Genomic DNA, 21,179 nt, shown 5'->3' on the forward strand with positions numbered 1-21,179 from the left:
CCCAGCACCATTTATTGGCGAGTTAAAAGATTTCCCCACTGATCTGCAACAGCACCTATCCTAAACCAGTTTTCACACATGCAGCGGTCTGTCTGCTGTCCCACTGGTCTGTCTCTCACGGTGCCAGTACGGCGCTGGCTTCATTGCCATTGCTCTGTCACTACATTGTGGCATCTGGTGGGGGGGATCTCCCCCGTGTCGCATCAGATTTCAGAGTCAACGTAGGTTCTGTTAAAAAATAGCTGCGATCTGGACAAGAACTTTATAAATACATTTGTTGAGAAGGATTATAATAGCAAGTCTTCCTATCCACCAGTAATAGTATAGGTCTCCATTTATTTAGGCTTTAACACCTTTCAGTGAAGTTTAATAATTTTCTCACACTAAGGTCATGAACATTTTTGATAGATTTAACTCCTACTTACTTTTGGAGGTATTTTTTCTTGTTACTATTATAAATGGTAGTTTTTTCTTGATTTACATTTTGCATGTCATCAGCGTACTGAAATGGAATTTGATTTCTGTATGTTGATCTTAAATCCAGCACCTATTAATGCTTTTGTATTTTGTAAGTGGAAAATCACAATCCGTGAAAATGAGTTGTTTCTTCCTTTTCTATACTTTCCCTTTACTTTCTTTGTCATATTAGTGCACTGGGTGGGACCACACAAGGAAGAGTAGCAGTGATCAAGGGTATCCTCAGCTCACCCTGACCTTGAATGGAATACTTCACACATTTCATTTGCTCTACGTTTTGTGTAGATCTACTTCATGAGGTGAGGGTAGTTCCTTTCTCTTCCCAGTCTGCTAAGAGTTTCTATAGTTTGTTGTTTTTGTTGTTGAATGGGTATTAAATTTTACTGAACACTTTTTCTGCATCTGTTGACATTATCTAATTTTCCTTTAATCTGTTAATGATTATTTGGGTTCTTCTACCTCCTGAAAAATGAGAAAATAATCTGAAATATAAAGAAAACCTTGAAATCCTTTTATTGTCTGTCTTTGTGAGCTTCACACACACTGGCTATTACATAACAGACTAAAACCCAGAAAGGCTGCTTACTCAGGCTGCTTCCACATATTTGCTTTCAGGCTGGGCAGTGGACTGGACCCTGGGGGTGACAGACTGGATAGACCTGCTGGCTGAGGGCAGGCCAAAGCAGCTCTGCTCTGTCAGATGCAGAAAAGAGCAGGTCCAGGCGCCAGGAACACAGGGAACCTAGAGGAAACATGATGTAGATGCCAGACTGGAGAATGGACAAGGTAGGGATCGCTTTATCACCCTTGGACACAGCCAGCTTTACCTGAAATCTGAGGTAGGAGTGCCCCTTCCTAGTGCCCCCCACGACCAGTCTGGAAGTGGGCAGACTTTTTCCCAGTGGGCCTCTCAGAAAATGAAGGTAATCATTTTTACTTCCAAAGAATTCTGGCTCCAGCAGAACACTGGAGAAGTAAGGTCTCTCGTAACAGGTTTTCCAAATGGTGGACTCACCAGGGTGAACGCTGAGTGTGCCCTCATGATCTAACTGTGCACTGAATAACTCTCTCTACTCTGCAGGGGATCTTCAGAACCAGGGAACCAGGCCCATGAGACTTACAGGGCCGTGACTCCTGTCTTCAGACCTCCACAGGGCTGTCCAGGGGCAGAACATGGAAGCATGACCACAAAGGTGACAAACCAGGACCAGCAGGAGCTCCAGGGAGCACAGAGGCTGACTTAGCAGAAGGAAGAACTTTCATATTGACTCCCGATGGGAGAGGATTGCCTCATCACAGCAAATGGACAAAGACTTGATGACCGTCCAGCAGGAATTTCACAGAGCAGATTCATGCCAGGACTGGACTGTTGCCTCTAAAAAGTCCCTGCTAGCCCTGGAATATGAAGTGACACCAGCGAGAAATGCCTGGGTTTACTTAAGAGCCAAGGTGGTAAATGTAGTGTTTTGGCTCAGGACCATGGGGCTCATGGCATCATTCCACAGGCCCAGCTGCCCTTTGTACCATTGGCCTTGACACCTTAGGTCCCTTGAGTTGACCTACCTGCTCCCCAAGAGCTGGAGAGCCCTTATAAGCTATGTGCTCCTGCATATTTTGCAAATTGGATCCTATACTGTGGCAGTGTGCCAGGAAGCAATGAGAGACTTCCAACACAACTTCTTATCTGTGGAGGGAGCTGCTGTTGCCGGACTCTGCCTCCATGTACCAGGGCAGCACAAACGGGGGCTTTATTGGTGGGGCTTGGGAAGCTGTGACAGAGCCCAGCATGCAGGCTGTGAGGGCTTGGATAGCTTCCAGGAGACAAGGGATGAGGGGACGCGCCTCAGGGGGCTCTGCTGCTCAGGGCACATTGTCCCTTTGTCCCTTCTCAGTTCTTAGAGGCAAGTGTGCACGAAGAAGGTTCAGCACTTCACAAACTGGTGGGTGACCTCGTAGATTCCCACAGATTCCTGAGCCTTTTCGTCATAGTCAGTCCAGTCCTGTAGGGAAAAAATGGCCCTGTCAACCTCATGAGATGGCTTAAGACGGTGGGGACAATGGCACTCTGGGACTTTAAAGGGTCAGTTCAGGCTCTTACTGAGATATTCATGAATATGTAGGACCTGGAACAGAGCTAGAGTGCGTTCTGGGCAAGTCACTTAACTTCTCACCTCAGGTCTGTCCTCTATTAAAAAAAGGAATAGGAACAGACTTCGTGTTGAATGTTGAAAGAAGCAAATGAGGAAACACATGTAAAAGTACTTAGCATAGTGTCAGGCACATGTAAGAGCTCAGTAAATTCCAGTTATTGTTGTTATTAGGTGCTATGCAAACTGAAGGAGGTTTCTGTCCTCCTTTTGAGCCTGACCACAAGGCTTATGTAAGGTAGTAACATGTTCAGTAATACAAATGATTTTCATTATTCATGGTAGTTATATTCTACAGAATCACCACAAACACTGAATTAGTAAATAGCGAATCACTGCTCCCAGGGGAAATACAGGGTTAGGTTCTTGGAAACCTTGGATCACATTTTCTTCAATCAATATACAACCTTGTTTTGGGTAGGTTTCCATTTAAAAATACCTTATATATAGTTGATTCATTAATATTGAACTCCCAGCCAACAGCACTAGAACTCATGCCTACACAAAGCTTATCTAAATGCATTTTCTCCATTAGGTATATCGCAGCCTTCCTGCTTGTGGAACACTAGGGAGCACTTTAACACTACACTTGGGGCCATTTAAACACCAAAATCACCAACAAAAATTTTAAAAATGTGGAATCATCTTTCTATTGATCTTTGTTCACTGAAAGGGTAATTCCCACCAGGTACCCTACAGCACCCCGCAAGGCCCCCAAGTCCTGTACCTTCTCCTGCAGATTAACATCACTGAAGACTGTTCCCGATTCCACACCCTCAGCAGCAAACCCAGCCTGGAGGTGACAGGAAGGCAGCGGTTAGTCTGGGGGAAAGGAGGTACTGGTCTGGCCGGTGAGGCCTGGCCAGGGAACTGGCTCTTTTCATACCACCTTTGGGATGGGAGGACAGAGATGCAGTGTGAGCACCTGTTCTGGAATAATGCACTTCCTGGGGCTGGAAGCTTTCCCAGGCCTACGGTCGTTCCTCTAAAGGCCTGGGCCAGAGGCAGGGGGGGTGGGGTAAACCTTTCCACTACCCCTGAGCTCCTGAAAGCCCCTGGGCATGTCATTCCCCTCTCTGGACCTTGGTTTTCTTGTTTAGGATAGGGGGATGAGAATGCTGTTTTGTCTCCCTGCCTCATAGATTTGTCGTGAGGTGCAAAAGCTGCATAAATAAAGTGGGATGAGCGCTGGCTCTGAAATCAGATAGACCTGGGTTCAAATGACCGTTCAGTGCTTACTGTCACCCTGGGCAAGTTGCAAAATCTCAAGTTCTTTCCTTGTCCGAAAAACAGGACGAATAACTTCACAGGGTTACTGTGAGGATTAAATGAAGTAATAAGTAAATGTGAGCAGCACAATGCCCAACATATAGCAGGCACTTAGTAAGAGAGGAGAAGTCCTAGTCCCTGGTCTCTGGATGAAGCAAAGTTCTGTTGTGTCTTCCTATATGCACCCCCCAAAGATACAGGTTACGCACCTGGGGCTGGAAATCAACTGGTTCAAGGCCTCGGCATTCAAATTCTACGATTGTCTTGAACTTCTCATTGTCTTCAGCCTAGAAAAGAAGTGTGTTGAGGGGGCAGGCCCAATTGGGCCCTTGGGAAGATCTCACTGCCCCTGCCCTTCCTGCCAAGTGGGCCCTACTACCCCTGGGAGCCCAGAATGGGACTCAGGAGCAATATCTCCTCTTCTGGAAGAAGTCTGCATTGGGCACCTGCTCCTCGTGAGACCTTCTTGGACACAGCTGCTGCAGAAGACAGACTGAGTTCTGGAGTCGTCCTGCCTGGATATGAACTCAGACGGCTCTACCTCTCCTCCCAGCTGGGCCTAAGACTGTCAGATGGGGCTGAGGACACCACTACAGGCTTGCTGTGAAGATCTGAACTACGTGTCAGGTGCCCGGCTGTACTGCCTGACACTATGCTCAATAAACAGCAGATTAAATTATCGAAATAAAAAATATGAACAAGAATGTTAGGCTATAAAGTCTCCAGATTTTCCCAACGGCCCAGGATGCTTAACTGCGGCCTTTTGCTAAACCTCTGCCATGCTGTGAGGCAGGAGGCGGACTTAAAAGCCTTTGAGGTGGGGTTTTCATGTGGAAGAGGCACCTCTGAGGGGACTGGTGTAACGAGGAAATTCATGCCGACCTGACCCATGGGCTCAGAGATGCCAAGCACCGCACCCACACACTATCATTCTGTCCCTCACACCAGTCACGTGCCTGGCAGGGATGAGGCACTCTGTTGGCCCTGGTCTGCTTTTTGTTTGCTGGTGTGTCTTATTTACGATGTATCATTTACTTGAAAACAAGTCCTCGCGACTTCTCCCTTTAACTTCAGAACAAAGGTGAGAATTTGGCATAAATCAGACATGTTTCAAAAATACTAAGTAAGGGGGGTGCCTGGGTGGCTCAGTCAAGTGTATGACTTCAGCTCAGGTCATGATCTTAGGGTCCTGGGACTGAGCCCTGCGTTAGGGTGCGTGCTTAGCGGGGAGTCTGCTTCTCCCTCTCCCCCTCCCTTTACCACAGCCCCTGCTCGTGCTCGCTCTCAAATAAATAAATAAAATCTTAAAAAAAAAAAATACTAAGTAAGGAATGGGTGAATACAAGTAACTACCCTTTAAACAAAGAGACTCAAAGCACACACTCCCTCCCCCACCGTTTGGACTAATTTGTTACACGGTAATGTATAACTAGCTAATGTCAACATCAAGGGTGCCAGAGAAAGCTCAGGAGTCCCCCAGTGTAGACAAGGCAAGGGCTCCCAGTGATGGAAACTGAGTGGACAGGTTGGGCCAGAGGTTCCCTGAGCTCCCACAGCCCAGTGCTTATTAGAGAAGACACTGTAACAGCCTGTTTATGAATCTTCTGCCTACCAGGCACTCAGCCAGTGTATGCTGCATAAGTGACTGAGTGAGTGAGTGAATGAGTGAACAAGTGAGTATATGAATGTCCCAAAGCAAGTCACGCTGGTGCAGACAAACTCTAGAACCCAGGCCTCCTAGCTCCCAGCTTAGATTTAATCCCACCAAACCTGCCACCACAGCAGGAAACTTACATTGTAAGATTTGATGGTGCTGCTCAAAATCTCTGAAATGTAAAAGAGAAGACAAAGTTAACTTGAGTCCACACTCTGCCCCCATCCCTGTGCCCAAACGTGGCTCTGGGGAAAAGAGTCGGCTGCCACAGCCTGGGCACCTCAGGCCTGGGTCACCCACAGCAACATGAGCCTGCTTTTGCTCTGGTACCAGGAAGATGTAGCCCCAGTTGGCAGAACTCAGGATTCATGGCCTGACCTACCGATGGAGTTTTCCCTCGCACACAGCTTGCACTTCTGGACCATGGAGGCACTGCCACGACCTCCCTTCAGTGCCACACTGTCCTGGCAAGGGTAAACAGAATCTCTAGTCACACATTAATTAGACATGATCCCTTCTACCACTTATTAGACAGGTGAAGAGACCAAGACAAACAGGGAGCGCCATCTGCTAGGACAAGAATCCTGGGGAGCTTCTTGAGACTAAGAAAGGGACTCCCCTTGATTTTGAACTGCCTTACATTCCAAAGAAGCCTGTTCTTCCCAGTGTTGACCATACTAATGGCTGCCCTTCCAAACCACAAAAAGCAGGGTCCAAAGACCTGAGAGATTAGGGCCACAGGTTCCCTCCCCAAATCCCTGCCCAGAGGCCTATGTGTGTTTGTGTGTGGGTATGGTGGTAGGGGGAGTAGTTACCATCAGCCGAATATACTGCCACTTCTCTGAAATCTCACCACAGTTGCCACATTTCATCTTGGGGGAGGCAAAAGAGGATTAGTAAAGTAGTTGGCTCAGCTGGGCAGATGGGAAGGGCAAGAAAAGTGTGACGTAGGCAGGCTCAACCTACCTTCCTGTCCACAATTTCACCTCATCTTTACAACCAGCCCCACCAAGGACATAACTGAAATTTCTCTCTGGGCAAAGAACAGGTCAAGTGTTTCTCCTGCTGGTGTGCCTGCCCGCCCTCTAAGAAGTACCCAGTCTGGCTAGAAATTCAAGGCTCCTTGAGTGCAGAAATGGCACCCTTGTTGGGTCTGGAGCTTCCCTTGTGTTCTCACAGGCCTTGCAGGTTCCTAGTAAAAGTACTTATCGCTGTTGTTACTCCATTTCTCTGTCTCCTCTGCTAGACTCTGTGCTTTTTGAAGTGGAAGAACATCAATTCCTCAAATAAGCCCTCGTATTCGAGCTTCAAAATATTTGGTAGTAAAGGTGGCCAGAAAAAGTTTCCTAAAAGGGATAGAGCTTTTGCCAGGTTCTGAAGGATGCTGGGGTTTTGACGAGGAAGGAAATAGAGCAGAAGCTCTGAGATCTGGGAGAGTGAAGGGCCTCACACTGCTCAGGTAAGAGGGGGGACTCTGTAGACCAAGCCACCAGAGTACCAGATTCACCAGTATGGGGTGGGGAGGGATGGAGGAAGCCACGATCAAAATTAAAACGATTTCACGATAGGGCGCCTGGGTGGCTCAGTTGGTTGAGCGACTGCCTTCAGCTCAGGTCATGATCCTGGAGTCCCGGGATCGAGTCCCGCATCGGGCTCCCTGCTCGGCAGGGAGCCTGCTTCTCCCTCTGACCCTCCCCCCTCTCATGCTCTCTCTCTCTATCTCATTCTCTCTCTCAAATAAATAAAATCTTTAAAAAAAAAAACAAAACGATTTCACGATAAATAAAGCTTAATCAACAAATAAAACAGAAGGTGAAATTCCCCTCCTTACTAAACAATCCCAAAACCCCTTCAAGTCGTCTTTCGTTTAGTGTTTACAAAACATGAAATATTTCACGGAGGAAAAATTAAAAAAAGAATTGCGAGACATTACCAGTTAAGAATTAACCAATACATTTAGAAAAGCGAACAAATTCTATTCAGGAAAATAACATTTAATGGCTATACATTTCCAATCTTGCTGGAGACAAAGCTCCCCTTGGAAACTGACTTTAGCACCGGACCGGGGCCCCGCCCCTGCCGCGCACCCCGGTTCCGGAGTCGCTCCCCCACTCGGAACCTCGCGGCACCTACAGCCCCTCCGATGCTCCTCCCTTCTCCCGCCTAGGGTCCCGCCCCTCCAGCCGCACCTTGAGGTACCACCGGAAGTCCTCACCCAAGGGGCGGAGGTTGGTGACATTCTCCAGCGTGGCTTTGAGCTGCAGCGCAATTTTCTGTAGAGAGGGAGGGCCTCAGCAAGTGCATCAACCGCGCCTGCGCAGCCCTACCGAGCCCCGGCCCCGCCCCTCCTGGATTCGCGCTCTGCCTCCCCCGCTCCTTCTCAGCGCGAGCCCACTTCTCTCATTTCGTCCTGGCACGAACTGCCGCTTCCCAGGTCCTCGCCACCTCCCCGTCCCTGCCCCGGCGGCAGTTTGCCTCCGCCTCACCCCCATAGTGGCTTGGTTCGGCACGACCCGGCCCGGCGACAGCTGCGGCCGCTACTTTCCGGCCCGTCGTAAACGGTGGGCGCCGCCAGCGCACCGGGTGCAGACCTCCGGCGTGCGTCGGGCGGGGCGGAAGGCGGGGCCTTCGCGCGCTGCTGCTTACCGCGCGCGCTGGGCTGTCTTTTCTGTAAGATTAAGTGGACCTGGAGAGGTGTCGTGAGTCCGCAATTAGCCGGAGCTCGGACCCACCGAAACCTACTTCCAGATATTTGCTGAACGCCGATCTCGTGCCGGCACTATGCTAGTTCGAGGGATACCGTAGCAAACCCGTCCCTGCGCTAAACCTCTGCCAGGGCTTCTTCCTGCCCCTCTTCACTACTCGGTCTTCTCTCACCCGACAACCGCTCGGTCCGTGCTTGCCTTCTGAGGCTTTTTAGATCGCGTCGGTTCCGCCTGCCCTAGGCCAGCTTCGCAGATCTGAGGGATTGGGGCCCTTCTTCTCTAAACTGCCCCTTCCTCTTTCCCCCAGGAGACCTTTCAGAGGGTTGCCCCGTGTACACGTCTCTCGCTGCAGTCCCCAACACTGGACACGTCCTTTCAGGGGGGCTCTTCTCTGGGCTCCTGGTTTATCCTTGTACATTACCTGAACCTTGTTTCATCTGTCCTTTTGTCCAGGGCACATCTGAGACCACATGGAAGCTGTGGGTGTGGGTGTGCGACACTTAAACAGCCTTTGAGGTTCTCACGGTCATTTAAAATTTGGGAGTTACTATTCTTGTCTACTTTACCTAATCAACTTACTTCATTGCCCCAGGTACCCTTCTATAGAGAGGGATGCACTGGAGTTAGGAACCCTGACATCTCTGGTCCCAGATCTGGACCTAAGTTGCTGCTATCTTTGAAGGAGGCAGATTGTGTGTATTGGGGGTGCGGGGGCATGGGGTGCAGGGAACACTGGCCAAAGACTTGGGACATGTCCCAAGCTGGCCTGTCTTGTGGGATGAGCTTATCCTAATCACCTCTCCACAAATGAGATTTATCAAGCCCAGTTCCTTTCAGCACCCACAATCTGGTCAACCAGCAATTTGCCTAAGGAAGCAGTGCAATTTAGCAGCAAGGAAAACGTCCTAACAGATCTACCTACTGAACAAATTCCCACACTGTCCATACCTAACGACTGTTGGTATTGATTTTAAAATGATTAGAAAACTTCTCTGCGACCAAGCATTATCCCTTATATCGTACTAAACCAAAATGTTTTCCTCCATACTGAAATACCTACAGATGTATCTATAAAAGAGGATTTAAAAAAACCCCTCAATTATATCTCAATAAAGCCAGAGGGGGAAAAACCCATTTCACACCTAAAATTTTAGAAAATACTTTATTAATATAAAATACCCAGTGTTCAAATTTCCTAATGATGTCAATTTTGTTTTTTGAATCATGATCCAAATAGGGTCCAAACTGTACTGATTATGTGTTTCTTAAATCTCCTTTAATCTACCAATTCCCACACCATCTCTATTTTATGTTTGCAATGTGTTTATTGAAGAAGCCAGATCCTCTGCCCTGGAGTTTCCTTTGGATATTGGTTGGATTTCTATCGTATTTTCTTCTTCTTCTTTTTAATCTATTGTATTTTCTAACTTTTCTATTCTCTTATTCCTGTAAATTGGTAGTTATATCTATAGTTGATTAATAGATTTTTGGCAATACTTCACATAGGCTGTTTTAAAAAATAACTGAGGAGAGTTCACATGTTCAGGTCTTTACAAAAAACTGCAATTTTGTTATGTATTTATTAAAGACAGTCATTTATAGTTTATAAAAAAAATATTGTCCTGATATACACAAAAATGTCCTGATAATGGTAATTAAAAACAGGTACTCCCAAACCCCCTTGTGTCCACATCAATTTTCAATCTAGATTGGCTTAATCTTGAAGTGTAATCCAATAAGACTGAAGACCAAACACTTCAGGTCCTGGACAAGATAATAAAAAACTCGTAAGCCTTCTGGATCCCTATAATGCAAGAGGAAAAACATGTTTAAAAAGCTGGAAAAAACTGGCAAAAAAAACCAAAAACAAAACATTTAATAACCCACATTATTTACATAAAGGCATTTACAGAATTAAAACTTTAAAAACAACCAAGTGTCCATAAAGAAGGAAAAGGCTATATGCTATATATTAAACGAGATCATTTTAAATGTTAGTTTTTAATGGGGAAATAGTTATTATTAAATGAAAAAATCATTATTAAAATAACAGATTGCTGATCTCAATTATATTTTTTGTGCTTTTTAAAAGTTAAATAGTTTTTAATGCATGCGAAATAGATCAGAAATACTTCAAGATATTAATGGTTGTCTAATTGATAAGTTTGTAGGTGATTTTCCCCCTTTTATTTTTCTGCATTTTCTATACTGAGCATGTATTACTTTCAGAATTAGGAAAACTTGTTTTATTTTTTATTTATTTTTTAAAAAGATTTTATTTATTTATTTGATGGAGAGAGAAAGAGCACAAGCAGAGGGAGAAGCAGGCTCCCTGCTGAACAGAGAGCCCGATGCGGAACTCGATCCCAGGATCCTGGTATCATGACCTGAGCTGAAGGCAGCCACTTAACTGACTGGGCCACCCAGAAGTACTAAGCAGGACCAAGAGGCTAAAGATTACTACGGCACAACTGGCTAAGAACAAGGAGATTGTCCAAAGGAAGACAATTACATGCAGCATGGACTACAAGTGAGCCACTGGGGCACCTGGGTGGCTCAGTCAGTTAAGCGTCTGCCTTGGCTCAGCTCGTGATGTCAGGGTCCTGGGATTGAGTCCTGTGTCAGGCTCCCTGCTTTTCCTTCTCCCCGGCTCATGCTCTCTCTCTCTCACATAAATATATAAAATCTTTAAAAAATAAAAATAAAAGGGAGCCATATCTAATTCCAAATCCTCAAAACACAGGAGCTGGATGTTGCCCAATTTTTTTTTTTTAGGTAGGCTCCATGCCCAGCATGGAGCCCAACATGGGGCTTGAACTCAAGAGCTGAGCTGAGATCAAGAGTCAGACCCTTAACCGATTGAGTCATCTAGGCACCCCCAGAGGCTGTCAAATTCTAAGGACTCTTCGTAGCATACAGACTCATGTCTCAGCTTTATAATCTGCCCTACTGACAACATGAATTTTTAAGTTTGTATTCTAAATAATTTCAAGTTTCACCATTGTCAGACTATAAGATGTGCTAGTCTGAATGGCCAACACTGAAAAGGTGTTCAGCTCGACCCAGTGACTCTACAGTTTATCTCAAGCACCTGTTTTGGCATATTTCATTTTCTGTTCTGGCCAGATTCTTACTCTGGCTGCTCCTATGACATTACTCTGTGTGTGTGTGTCACTGAGAAGCTCTGTGTAACACTGACTGAATAAAACATCAAAAGCAACAGAATGCCCTTGAGAATAATTTGAAGTCTCTCATGATGAGAACAAAGCTGCCCGCCCCCCCCCCTTTTTTTTTTTAACATTTATTCATTTTAGAGAGACTGAGTGAGTGAGAGAGACCAGGGCGGGGGGGTGGGGGGCAGAGGGAGAGAGAGTCTTAAGCAGACTCTGCACTGAATGTGGAGCTTGACGTGCGGCTTGATCTCATGACCCTGAGATCACAACCTGAGCTGAAACCAAGAGTCGGACGCTTAACCAACAGCCACCCAGGTGCCCCGACCCCTTCTGTCTTGCCATAACGGTCCCAATCTGGTTAAGGGTTTCGTATCAGTCAGCTTCAAAACGGACACGTCTGGCTATAAGGGTCATATACACTTACTTGGATTGATTGACATCAATAAGAGAACCAATTTTTGATGTTGTGAAAGAAATGTGTTCATCTCCAATGACAATTTCAAGCTCCTAGAAACATTTAAAAAAACTAAGTCAAGCCAAGTTGGATTTCCCATCAACCACACAGAGGATCTATCATCTGTCAAATCACACAAACTCTACAACATAAACAAGGCCGATTCACTCTGAGCACTAACACGTACTGGGTCTAGAAACAAAGAGAGAAATTAGATACTAGTTTAGTCCTTGAGTAGCTCATACTCTTAGAGGAAGATGTGTTTGTGAGGCTCTACCATTTCTGGGATTTGGAAGAATTTACAAGTTTTATACAGGAGTTTTCATTGTTAAGAAAGTGGAGTAACATGTATAAATCTTACGTTTTAAAATACCAGGAATCTAACCTTTCTGGGCAACATGGGACGAGAAGAAGCCTAGACCTTGTGTTTGATCCCAGCTTTGTCACTATCAGCCGAATGCTCTTGGGTCTCAATTTCAACAGTGACACAAGTAGCACAAATCTTTAAAAAATTTCTGTGGGAGGCGGGGCGCCTGGGTGGCTCAGTTGGTTAAGCGACTGCCTTCGGCTCAGGTCATGATCCTGGAGTCCCAGGATCGAGTCCCGCATAGGGCTCCCTGCTCGGCAGGGAGTCTGCTTCTCCCTCTCCCGCTCCCCCCTCTTGTGCTCTTTCTCTCTCTCACTCTCTCTCTCAAATAAATAAATAAAATCTTTAAAAAAAAAAAAAAAAAATTTCTGTGGGAGGCTCACCGTGTGCCGGCTATTGTTCTCGGCGCGTGCGACAGCTCAGCAACACCAAAGGTCTGGGCCCTCGTGGAACTGCCAATCTAGTGAGTCCTACTTCTTTTTTCTTAATTTTTTCCTATTTCTTTTTGATTTATAGTTTTCAATTATGAAAAGAATTCTAACAGAAAATATAGAAAACTATGAAACCAATGTTCTTAACACGCAGATGTGAAAATGTTAATAGGCTGTCATACTTGTGTCAGATTTTTTAAAGAAATAAAACGTTACACATACAAAGTTTAGGTCCACCTCCCATTCCATTCTCCCTCCTGCATCCCAGAAGTTGAGGTGTATTCCTTCCACGCATGTTTTTAGATTTGGTAGTATGTTTTTAAATTTTTACATAAATGATCATACTATATGCATCCTTCTGCTTTTTTCATTCAACACTGTTTTTGTATGTGATCTAGTTCATTAGTTTTAAATGCTTTAGAATATTCCATTCATATCCTTATTGAAGCAGAATTAAGTTCCCAATTTATTGTACTATAAACAATGTGGTGAGAATATTCTTCTATGCATCTCCTTGTATGCATGTGAAAATGTCTCTACGAATATTCCTAGAAAGTGTAAGTTTTTTTCAATTTTGCCAGTTATTACCAAATTATTTCCTAAAATGGTTGTACTGATGTTATTCCCACTAGTATATAAGATCCCCTTTTTCTTTCTCATATCCTTTTTATTGTTTTAAAGATTTTATTTATTTATTTGACAGAGACAGAGATAGCGAGAGCAGGAACACAAGCAGGGGGAATGGGTGAGGGAGAAGCAGGCTTCCCGCCGAGCAGGGAGCCCGATGCGGGGCTCGATCCCAGGACCCTGGAATCATGACCCGAGCCGAAGGCAGGCGCTTAACGACTGAGCCACCCAGGCACCCCTCTCATATCCTTTTTAAAACTTGATGCCTCCCACCCTCACTTTTTGCTATTCTAATGGGTCTGAAATGGTATCTCATTATTTTCCTAATTTTCACTTTCCAAATGTAGATATTTTCATATATTTATTGGCCACTTGTTTTTCCAGTTTGTAAATTGCCTGTTCAGAACCTTTACACATTCTGCCACTGGGTCATCTTTTTTTTCCCCCCAGTTATCTTTTTATTATTAATTTGCAGTTCCTGATATATTCTAGATATAAACCCTTTGCCAGGTATGTTTTGCAAAGATCTTCCTTCAGTCTGTGGCTTATCTTTCAACTTTATCATGATGTCTTTAGCTAAACAGAAGTTTTAACTTTAAAGAAGTCACATTTATCAATCTTTTCCCTTGAGGAATTTAAAATATTCCTTCTCTACCCAAAATAATAAAAGATAGTCTATATTTTGTTTTAAAATCTTGTTTTATTTCTACAAATGGTCTAACTGAAAAATATTCTATAAACACACTGCCAACTGATACAATTTGTTAAACAATCCATCCTTTTTCTATTAATTTGAAAGTTCACCTCTGGCATACCCTGCTCTGAGGTCCCATATATTCATGGGTTTGTTTCTGGGCTCTCTGTTCTGCTCCATTGTTTACTGGTCAATTCTGAGGCAATATCACAGTACAGATGACTGTACCTTTTCAAGAAATCTTCAAAATTATCTTGGTTACTCTTGTCCTTTTGATCTTCCATGAATTTAATGCTCTCTTAGGCTTTAGGAAAAATCCTGTTGTGATTTTGATTTGAATTGGAATGAATTTATCAATTATTTTAATAAAATTGATATAATAATTGAGTTGTTCCATCCATAAAAATGATACATATTTTTATTTTCTTCTATAAAGCCCTTTTAGGTGTTTTTTTTTTTTAAGATTTTATTTATTTATTTGACAGAGAGAGACACAGTGAGAGAGGAAAAGGGATATATAAAGAAAAGCAGGTGGAGTGGGAGAGGGAGAAGCAGGCTTCCTGCCGAGCAGGGAGCCCAATGTGGGGCTCAATCCCAGAACCCTGGGATCATGACCTGAGCGGAAGGCAGACGCCTAACGACTGAGCCACCCAGGCGCCCCAAAGCCCTTTTAAGTTTTATACATCTTATTAAATTTACTCCCAAGTTCTTTATAGCTTTTGTTGCTATGATGAATGGAATTTTGTTGTAATTACCTTATCCAACAGGTTGTTGTTAGTGTATGGGAGTATGCCCTGTTCTCTTCACAGGACTATTGTGATTGCTGAATGAGTTAATAGAGCTGAAAATTAATGGTAAAGCAAAATACATATACATGATTTTACTGAGAATCCATGGACATAAATTAAAAAGTTAACTTTAGAAAGTACTCAGGATGGGATTTTCTTTTCACTCTTTCTCAAGAGTTAGACTAGGTATTTATCCAAAGGATACAAAAATAGTGATTCAAAGGGGCACATGCACCCCAATGTTTACAGCAGCAATGTCCACAATAGCCAAACTATGGAAAGAGCCCAGATGTCGATCTACAGATGAATGGATAAAGAAAATGTGGTATATATATATATATATATGTATATATATACAATAGAATATTAGCCATCAAAAAGAATGAAATCTTGCCATTTGCAATGATGTAAATGGAGCTAGAAAGTATTATGCTAAGCAAAATAAGTCAGAGAAAGACAAATACCGTATGATTTCACTCATGTGAAATTCAAGAAACAAAACAGATGAACATAGGGGAAGGGAAGGAAAAATAAAAGAAGATAAAAACAGGAAGATAAACCATTAAGAGACTCTTAACTATAAGGAACAAACAGGGGGTGCCTGGGTGGCTCAGTTGGTTAAGCGTCTGCCTTCGGCTCAGGTCATGATCCCGGCATCCTGGGATCGAGCCCCACATCGGGCTCCATGCTCAGCGGGGAGCCTGCTTCTCCCTCTCCCTCTGCCTGCCTGCTTGCCTATTTGTGATCTCTCTGTGTCAAATAAATAAATAAAATCTTAAAAAAAAAAAAAGGAACAAACAGGGTTGCTGGAGGGGAGGTGGGTGGGGGGATGGAGTAACTAGGTGATGGGCATTAAGGAGGGCACTTGATTTAATGAGCACTGGGTGTTATATGCATCAGATGAATTACTAAATTCTACTCCTGAAACTAATAAAACACTATATGTTAACTAAGTTGGATTTAGATTACAAAAAAAATAAAAGTTGGTCCACCATTTTGAGGTGAATTAGGAATTAACTTATATGGGTTTTTATATTAATAAATATAATTATTATTGAGCTTTTACTACACACTGGTACTATTTTAGTCACTAGAGATTTAGCACTGAAAAAAATAGGTAAAATCCTTGTACTGAAGGAGCTTGCAGGGGTATATGCAAATCTGTTGCAGTGGGGGGGAGGAAAAGGGATATATAAAGAAAAGCAAACAAGACAATTTCAGACAATAATAAATGCTACAAAGAAGATAAAACATCTTATTTAAAAAAAAAAAAGAAAACGGGAAAGGACATTTTAGATTGGATGGATAGGCAAGACATCACTGAGGAAGTGATGTTTGAAACCTGCAATAATAAAGACAATATTGGATAGACTATTCCAGGCAGGATGCAGCAAATGCAAATGTCCTAAACTAAGAACAACCTAGGTGTGTCTGAGGAACAGAAATAAGGTCAGTGAGGTCTGAACACAGTAAAAGATTGTGAAAATGGTAGAAGATAAGGTGGGAGTTCGGATTTTATTTATTTTTAATATTTTATTTATTTATTTGTCAGAGAGAGAGAGCACAAGTAGGGGGAGCAGCAGGCAGAGGGAGAAGTAGGCTCTCCACCAAGAAAGGAGCCCGATGCAGGACTCAATTCCAGAACCCTGGGATCATGACCTGAGCCAAAGGCAGACTCTTAGCCGACTGAGCCACCCAGTCGTCCTGGATTTTATTTTTAATGTAGTGGGAAGGCAGTGGAGAACTTAAAATCAGTGGAATACATTTCATTTTAAAAGATTAGTCTGGTTTCAGGATGGAAAAACAGGCTGTACAGGACAAAAGAAAAAAGGAAATCAATTACAAGTCTAGATTAGGAAGGTAGCAGTTGAGGTGGAGAGAAATAGCTTCCCTGTTAACACACTCAAATATGACAGTGGCGGGGCACCTGGGTGGCTCAGTCAGTTAAGCGTCTGCCTTCGGCTCAGCTCATGATCCCAGGGTCCTGGGATCGAGTCCTGCATCTGGTTCCCTGCTCAGTGGGGATCCTGTTTCTCCCTCACCCTCTGCCCCTCCCCTTGCTTGTGCTCTCTGTCAAATAAATAAAATCTTAAAAAAAAAAAAAAATGATAATGGCCTTTATTTTCATTACCATAATGGTCTTCAGAATATATATAAAGCCATGAATTTAAACACATATACCTAGCTGCTTGCATGATTTTCCTTCTATTAGATTGCTGAAATAACCATGTTCTATTTCTCTTTGTATGTTCACAATGCTTTGTCCATAGTAGTTACTCAGTATGTGAGGTGGGCAGCAAAACCTCTGAGAAGGGCTGGGGGGAGAGTCACATGAGGAAATCCAGGGCTAGGCTCTAGGTGGTTGAGAGTACCACTGGCTCTCTCTGTTCCTCCCTGTGGGATTACTGCTTCCTTAGATAAAGGTGCTGTAATCTACTTTGTGTAGGGCGCACACACACACGCACACACACGGATTCAATGTCATATGCATGGCAGTAAAACTCATCTTACTTGTAAGACTTCTGCACTATAGGACAGTTACTAAAACACTCACCTGCCGGCCCACTCGGTCAGGGGGTGGCCACAAGGCATCATCCTCTTTGGTAATTTCACTGTCATCAATTATTCTCTTCAGTTCCTCCATTACACTTTTATGTACATAAGCCTGAAAGCAAATTAAAAAATGGGATTTAAGTTGCATCCCTAAGCAAGTGTTCTCACTCAGATAGATAGTGATGAAAGATAAAAACAAAAACAAAAAAAGCCTGCTCCTAAAAACTAGTTTCTGGCACCTCTGTAAGGGGGATGGCATTCAGGTGTGAAGAAGGCTGGGCCAGAAGTGCCCAATGACTACATCTCAGACCCCATCTACTTGTTTCTACTTCTTGGCACATCCTGTTCACTTGGACCTTCTCCTTCCTTATACACCCAACTCACACCTGAACCCAGAACAAAAGATCTGTAAATAACCCTGGTTATTCCTAACTAGATGACATGCTTATGAAGTGCAGAGACATGTCTTTAAAAATACATTTTGCGTATTAGTCCACATTAAATATAAGGAGGCTGACATGTGTGGGTAAACATAAACCTGAATGCTAGTTAAAGATAATAGTATGAAAATATACTGACAAGACATTTTCAAATGTGACAAAGTGGTTAAAAGGAAAGAGAAGCTCTGATGAAGCCTCGAGAGCGCAGCAGAAGTTATACAACATGGAACGCACAGACTGGACAGAGGCAGGCACAGCCATCTCTTGCTGGCCAGGGTGAGGTGACTTTGAACAAGCCCCATAATTAATATCTGGGCCTTCACTGTAAAGGGTATATAATACCGCCCGTCAAATAGGTTTATAATCAGGGTTAAATAAAAATCGTTATGTGTATAAAATACCAAGTGCCACGCCTGGCATCTAACGTGCATTCAATGATGTGAACTGCTTTCCCATGCCCCTGTTCCCCATTCAAATGCAAATTAAAGAGCGCTACTGAAAGCTATGCACCAGGGAATATACCAAACACTTTAAGTATAAGGTATTTAATTCTATGATAGCACTGGAGAGTGGGGGGTAGGTTTTATTATTTGTTTCTGCAGACAAAGAACAGGGAATTTGCCCAGGGGCACATAGTAAGTAGCAGATTCAGGGTTTAAGCCAAGATTTGCAAGACTTTAAATGATTACCAGTAAGTGATTCAGCACTGTGAAAAAATATAAACTAAAAGATGGGAGAAAAAATTTAGAAGGTGTCCACAGATAGGTCTATACTTCTCTTTTCCAATACTACTCCCAGAAAGAACAAAAACAAGACAAAAGGCTAAATTCTAGTGAAAGAAAGGCTCTCAGAAGGCTCATTACCTCTTTTCTGATCATGACATCATTTTTGTAATTGCTGTTGTTGGCATATCTCAATTTCCCTGTGAGGAACAAAACACAAATTCAGTGTATATTAAAAACATATGAGTAAAGTATCATTAGCTCACCAAGACCATCAGCTGTTGCTTCAAACGTATCCTAGTTTTCCCTTCAGTGACTACCAGATTTACTACCTGTACTTCTGGTGTTCCAACAATGGCAGTCTTGTCAGTTCTTCACTTTAGGCTATTAAATAGCCTCAAAGCCAAAAATACCGCTGACACTGAATTATAATTCTTGCAAAAGGCAGCTCAGGTGTGATAAAAGAACACAAGCAGACTCTTTTGTGACTCTGGCAAATCATATCTCTGCAGGTTAATGTCCTCAGGTGAAAACAGGGAGAGTGATGGTAACTTACTTGCACACAGGGCCTCCTGAGGCTCAAATGAGTCGTGAAAGCAATTTGGAAACTGTAAAATGCTGTTTAGATACTATTCATGTGACCATGCAACATTCTGATCTATTCCTGTGATGGAAAAGTTGTGGTTTTATTATTGAGCAGTAATATTTGGTATATAAGGCCCTTTGTGTATATGTGCATCCAAAAGGGTAATCTGGGTATATGCTGGGTATGAAGGAAAAGAGAGAAGGAAACACATGAGTTTTTACCCTTGGAATAGAAGGCACACATGTAAACACGCTATCTTGTCACACTACCAAACACAGTATCTTGTCATTGTTTATAACTGGGGTTTGTCAGATTCATCTTTGTGCCCCCATTTAGTGGGAGTTTTCTGTCATCTCTGATTCCTTTTCCTTCACCACAGTGGCCCTTCTCCCAGATCTTAGCAAACAGCAAAGTCCTATTGGTTCTGCCTCCAATAGTATCCTAAATCCTTCTATCTGCTTTTACTAGCACCCTAGGCCCAATCAACATCCTTTTTGTCTTGACAACTGTAACTGTCTCTTAATAAGCAGCCCTGTCTCCAGTCTTGCCCATTTTGCACCCAATGATTAGAGATCACATCTTTCTCTCCTTAAAACTTTCCAATTGCTTCCTGCTGCATTTATTTTAAGATTTTATTTATTTATTTGACAGAGAGCATAAGCAGGGAGAGTGGGAGAGGGAGAAGCAAGCTCCCCACTCAGCAGGGAGCCTGATGCCGGGCTCAATCCCAGGCCCCCCGGGATCATGACCTGAGCGGAAGGCAGACGCTTAACGACTGAGCCACCCAGGCGCCCCTTCCTGCTGCATTTAGAATAAAATCCAAGCTCTTTGCCATGGCCTATAAAGACATACATGGTATGCCCCTGCCTACTTATCTGACATCGTCTCCTACTATTCTCCTCGGAGCTCACTACTTCCTCAGCCGTACTGGCTACCCGAAACATGCCTCCTAGCTCATTCATGCCCTACAGCCTTAGCCCTTGTTACTCCCTCTGTCCAGAATGCTCTTCTTCCTGAGCCTCACAAGGCTGACTGCTTCTTGTCAATCAGGGTTCAGTTCGAATACTACTTTTTCAGAGAGCGCGCCAGTGGCCACCCTGCTTAAAAGCAGCCCACCAGCACTTAATCCATCATTTTGTTTTATGTTCTGACCACCGGTCACTATCTGGAGTCTTTTGTTGTTGTTGTTTATCTCTCTCCCAGCACCAGCATATACGTTCCATGAGAGGAAGCTTGTCTGTCGTTCACTCCCGTATCCCAGATTGTGAAAGAGAGCCTGGCACAAGGTAGGCAGTCAATGTTTGCTGAGTGAGGCATTCTAGTAAAAAATGTCACCAAACAGAAGTCCCTGCGCATGGAAAGAACCAGTGGAGCGGTCACAGGAGTGATCGTTTCAGATCCGCGCCGCAGTCATCAATACCTTCCTCTTCTAGCTCCTCGCACATTCCGGAACCCCGGCCTCCCCACTCGCCCGACCCCAGGCCCAGTCCTCGGTCCCAGGGGGCCAGAGGCCGCTCTTACCGTCGGGTCGAAACTCAAACTCCAGGAACTCATGGCCGAATTTGCCCTTATGACCCACGTAGTAACGCAGATAAAAGTCACTCTCCATGGTTCACGAGGAGGGTACCAAGCCCAAACTTTACCAGCAAGCCCCGCCGCCGCTGTTTGCGCCCACCACTGACGTTTACCTGGGCGCGCGGAAGTGACGTCAAGGCAAGGCCGTCGGCCGTGGCGAGGCGGCCCCGGTCTCCCCCATTCCCGGAAGTGGGGGCAAGTCTGGCCCATTCCCCGGCGGAAACAAGGCTCCTTTCACCCGAGGGCGGGGTCAGTGGAGCCGTGCCCCGTCGGCCGGAGGCGGGAGCGAGGCTGAGGCTCGCCACCCGGCGTTCTCGCAAGCTGGAGGCCGAAGGCGACTGGAGGACCCCTGGGGTTCGGGCGGCGGGTCTGGAGACCTTGCTTCGAGACTTCCGGCTGAGCACGCCGAATGCTGCGCCCTTTCAGCCTCGACGTCCATTTAAGTACACCTGACTTGTGTGCGTCGGGCAAAGCTGATAACCGTCCCTGGACCTAGGTCTCGATAATAAAATGGGGT

General features: G+C 44.4%; 3 protein-coding genes across 5 annotated transcripts in view; 1 reads left to right on the top strand and 2 right to left on the bottom strand.

The window, feature by feature from the left end:
- CPT2 (carnitine palmitoyltransferase 2) overlaps nucleotides 1-1,987 on the top strand; it is a 26,702-nt gene extending 24,715 nt beyond the window's left edge. The window contains exon 5 of one of the 2 annotated variants that reach the window (XM_021684324.2): nucleotides 1,559-1,987. In XM_021684324.2, the coding sequence (XP_021539999.1) occupies nucleotides 1,559-1,608 (50 nt within the window). In that variant the 3' untranslated portion in view covers nucleotides 1,609-1,987. The remainder of the gene's footprint in view (nucleotides 1-1,558) is intronic. The other variant, XM_021684323.2, reaches the window with a different exon arrangement.
- CZIB (CXXC motif containing zinc binding protein) lies at nucleotides 966-8,103 on the bottom strand. 2 transcript variants are annotated; one of them, XM_021684325.1, is made up of 8 exons: nucleotides 8,034-8,103; nucleotides 7,737-7,820; nucleotides 6,363-6,419; nucleotides 5,930-6,011; nucleotides 5,688-5,719; nucleotides 4,103-4,180; nucleotides 3,352-3,417; nucleotides 966-2,477 (listed from the first exon to the last, which is right to left on the bottom strand). In XM_021684325.1, exons 1-8 carry the CDS (start codon nucleotides 8,037-8,039, stop codon nucleotides 2,400-2,402), a joined length of 483 nt encoding a protein of 160 aa, XP_021540000.1. In that variant the 5' UTR covers nucleotides 8,040-8,103; the 3' UTR covers nucleotides 966-2,399. The 2 variants fall into 2 exon arrangements, with proteins under 2 accessions (XP_021540000.1, XP_021540001.1); XM_021684326.1 differs by having other exon boundaries at nucleotides 7,763-7,820; nucleotides 8,034-8,090.
- Nucleotides 8,104-9,813: 1,710 nt separating this feature from the next.
- On the bottom strand, nucleotides 9,814-20,794 carry MAGOH (mago homolog, exon junction complex subunit). The gene is made up of 5 exons (XM_021683914.1): nucleotides 20,609-20,794; nucleotides 18,643-18,701; nucleotides 17,341-17,451; nucleotides 11,850-11,932; nucleotides 9,814-10,056 (listed from the first exon to the last, which is right to left on the bottom strand). Exons 1-5 carry the CDS (start codon nucleotides 20,694-20,696, stop codon nucleotides 9,957-9,959), a joined length of 441 nt encoding a protein of 146 aa, XP_021539589.1. The 5' UTR covers nucleotides 20,697-20,794; the 3' UTR covers nucleotides 9,814-9,956.
- Nucleotides 20,795-21,179: the final 385 nt, after the last annotated feature.

Source organism: Neomonachus schauinslandi, chromosome 4, assembly GCF_002201575.2.
Source record: "Neomonachus schauinslandi chromosome 4, ASM220157v2, whole genome shotgun sequence".
NCBI classification, from domain to species: domain Eukaryota; kingdom Metazoa; phylum Chordata; class Mammalia; order Carnivora; family Phocidae; genus Neomonachus; species Neomonachus schauinslandi.

Excerpts from the sequence above, each read along its gene's own strand:
- MAGOH (XM_021683914.1), bottom strand. The coding sequence starts at position 20,696 with ATGGAGAGTGACTTTTATCTGCGTTACTACGTGGGTCATAAGGGCAAA. Across the intron at positions 17,452-18,642 it reads ATGTCATGATCAGAAAAGAG|GCTTATGTACATAAAAGTGT; the intron begins GTAATGAGCCTT and ends ATTTGCTTTCAG. Across the intron at positions 10,057-11,849 it reads ATTGATGTCAATCAATCCAA|GGATCCAGAAGGCTTACGAG; the intron begins GTAAGTGTATAT and ends CTTGCATTATAG.
- CZIB (XM_021684325.1), bottom strand. Across the intron at positions 5,720-5,929 it reads TGCGAGGGAAAACTCCATCG|AGATTTTGAGCAGCACCATC; the intron begins GTAGGTCAGGCC and ends TTTACATTTCAG. Across the intron at positions 3,418-4,102 it reads CAGTTGATTTCCAGCCCCAG|GCTGGGTTTGCTGCTGAGGG; the intron begins GTGCGTAACCTG and ends TGTCACCTCCAG.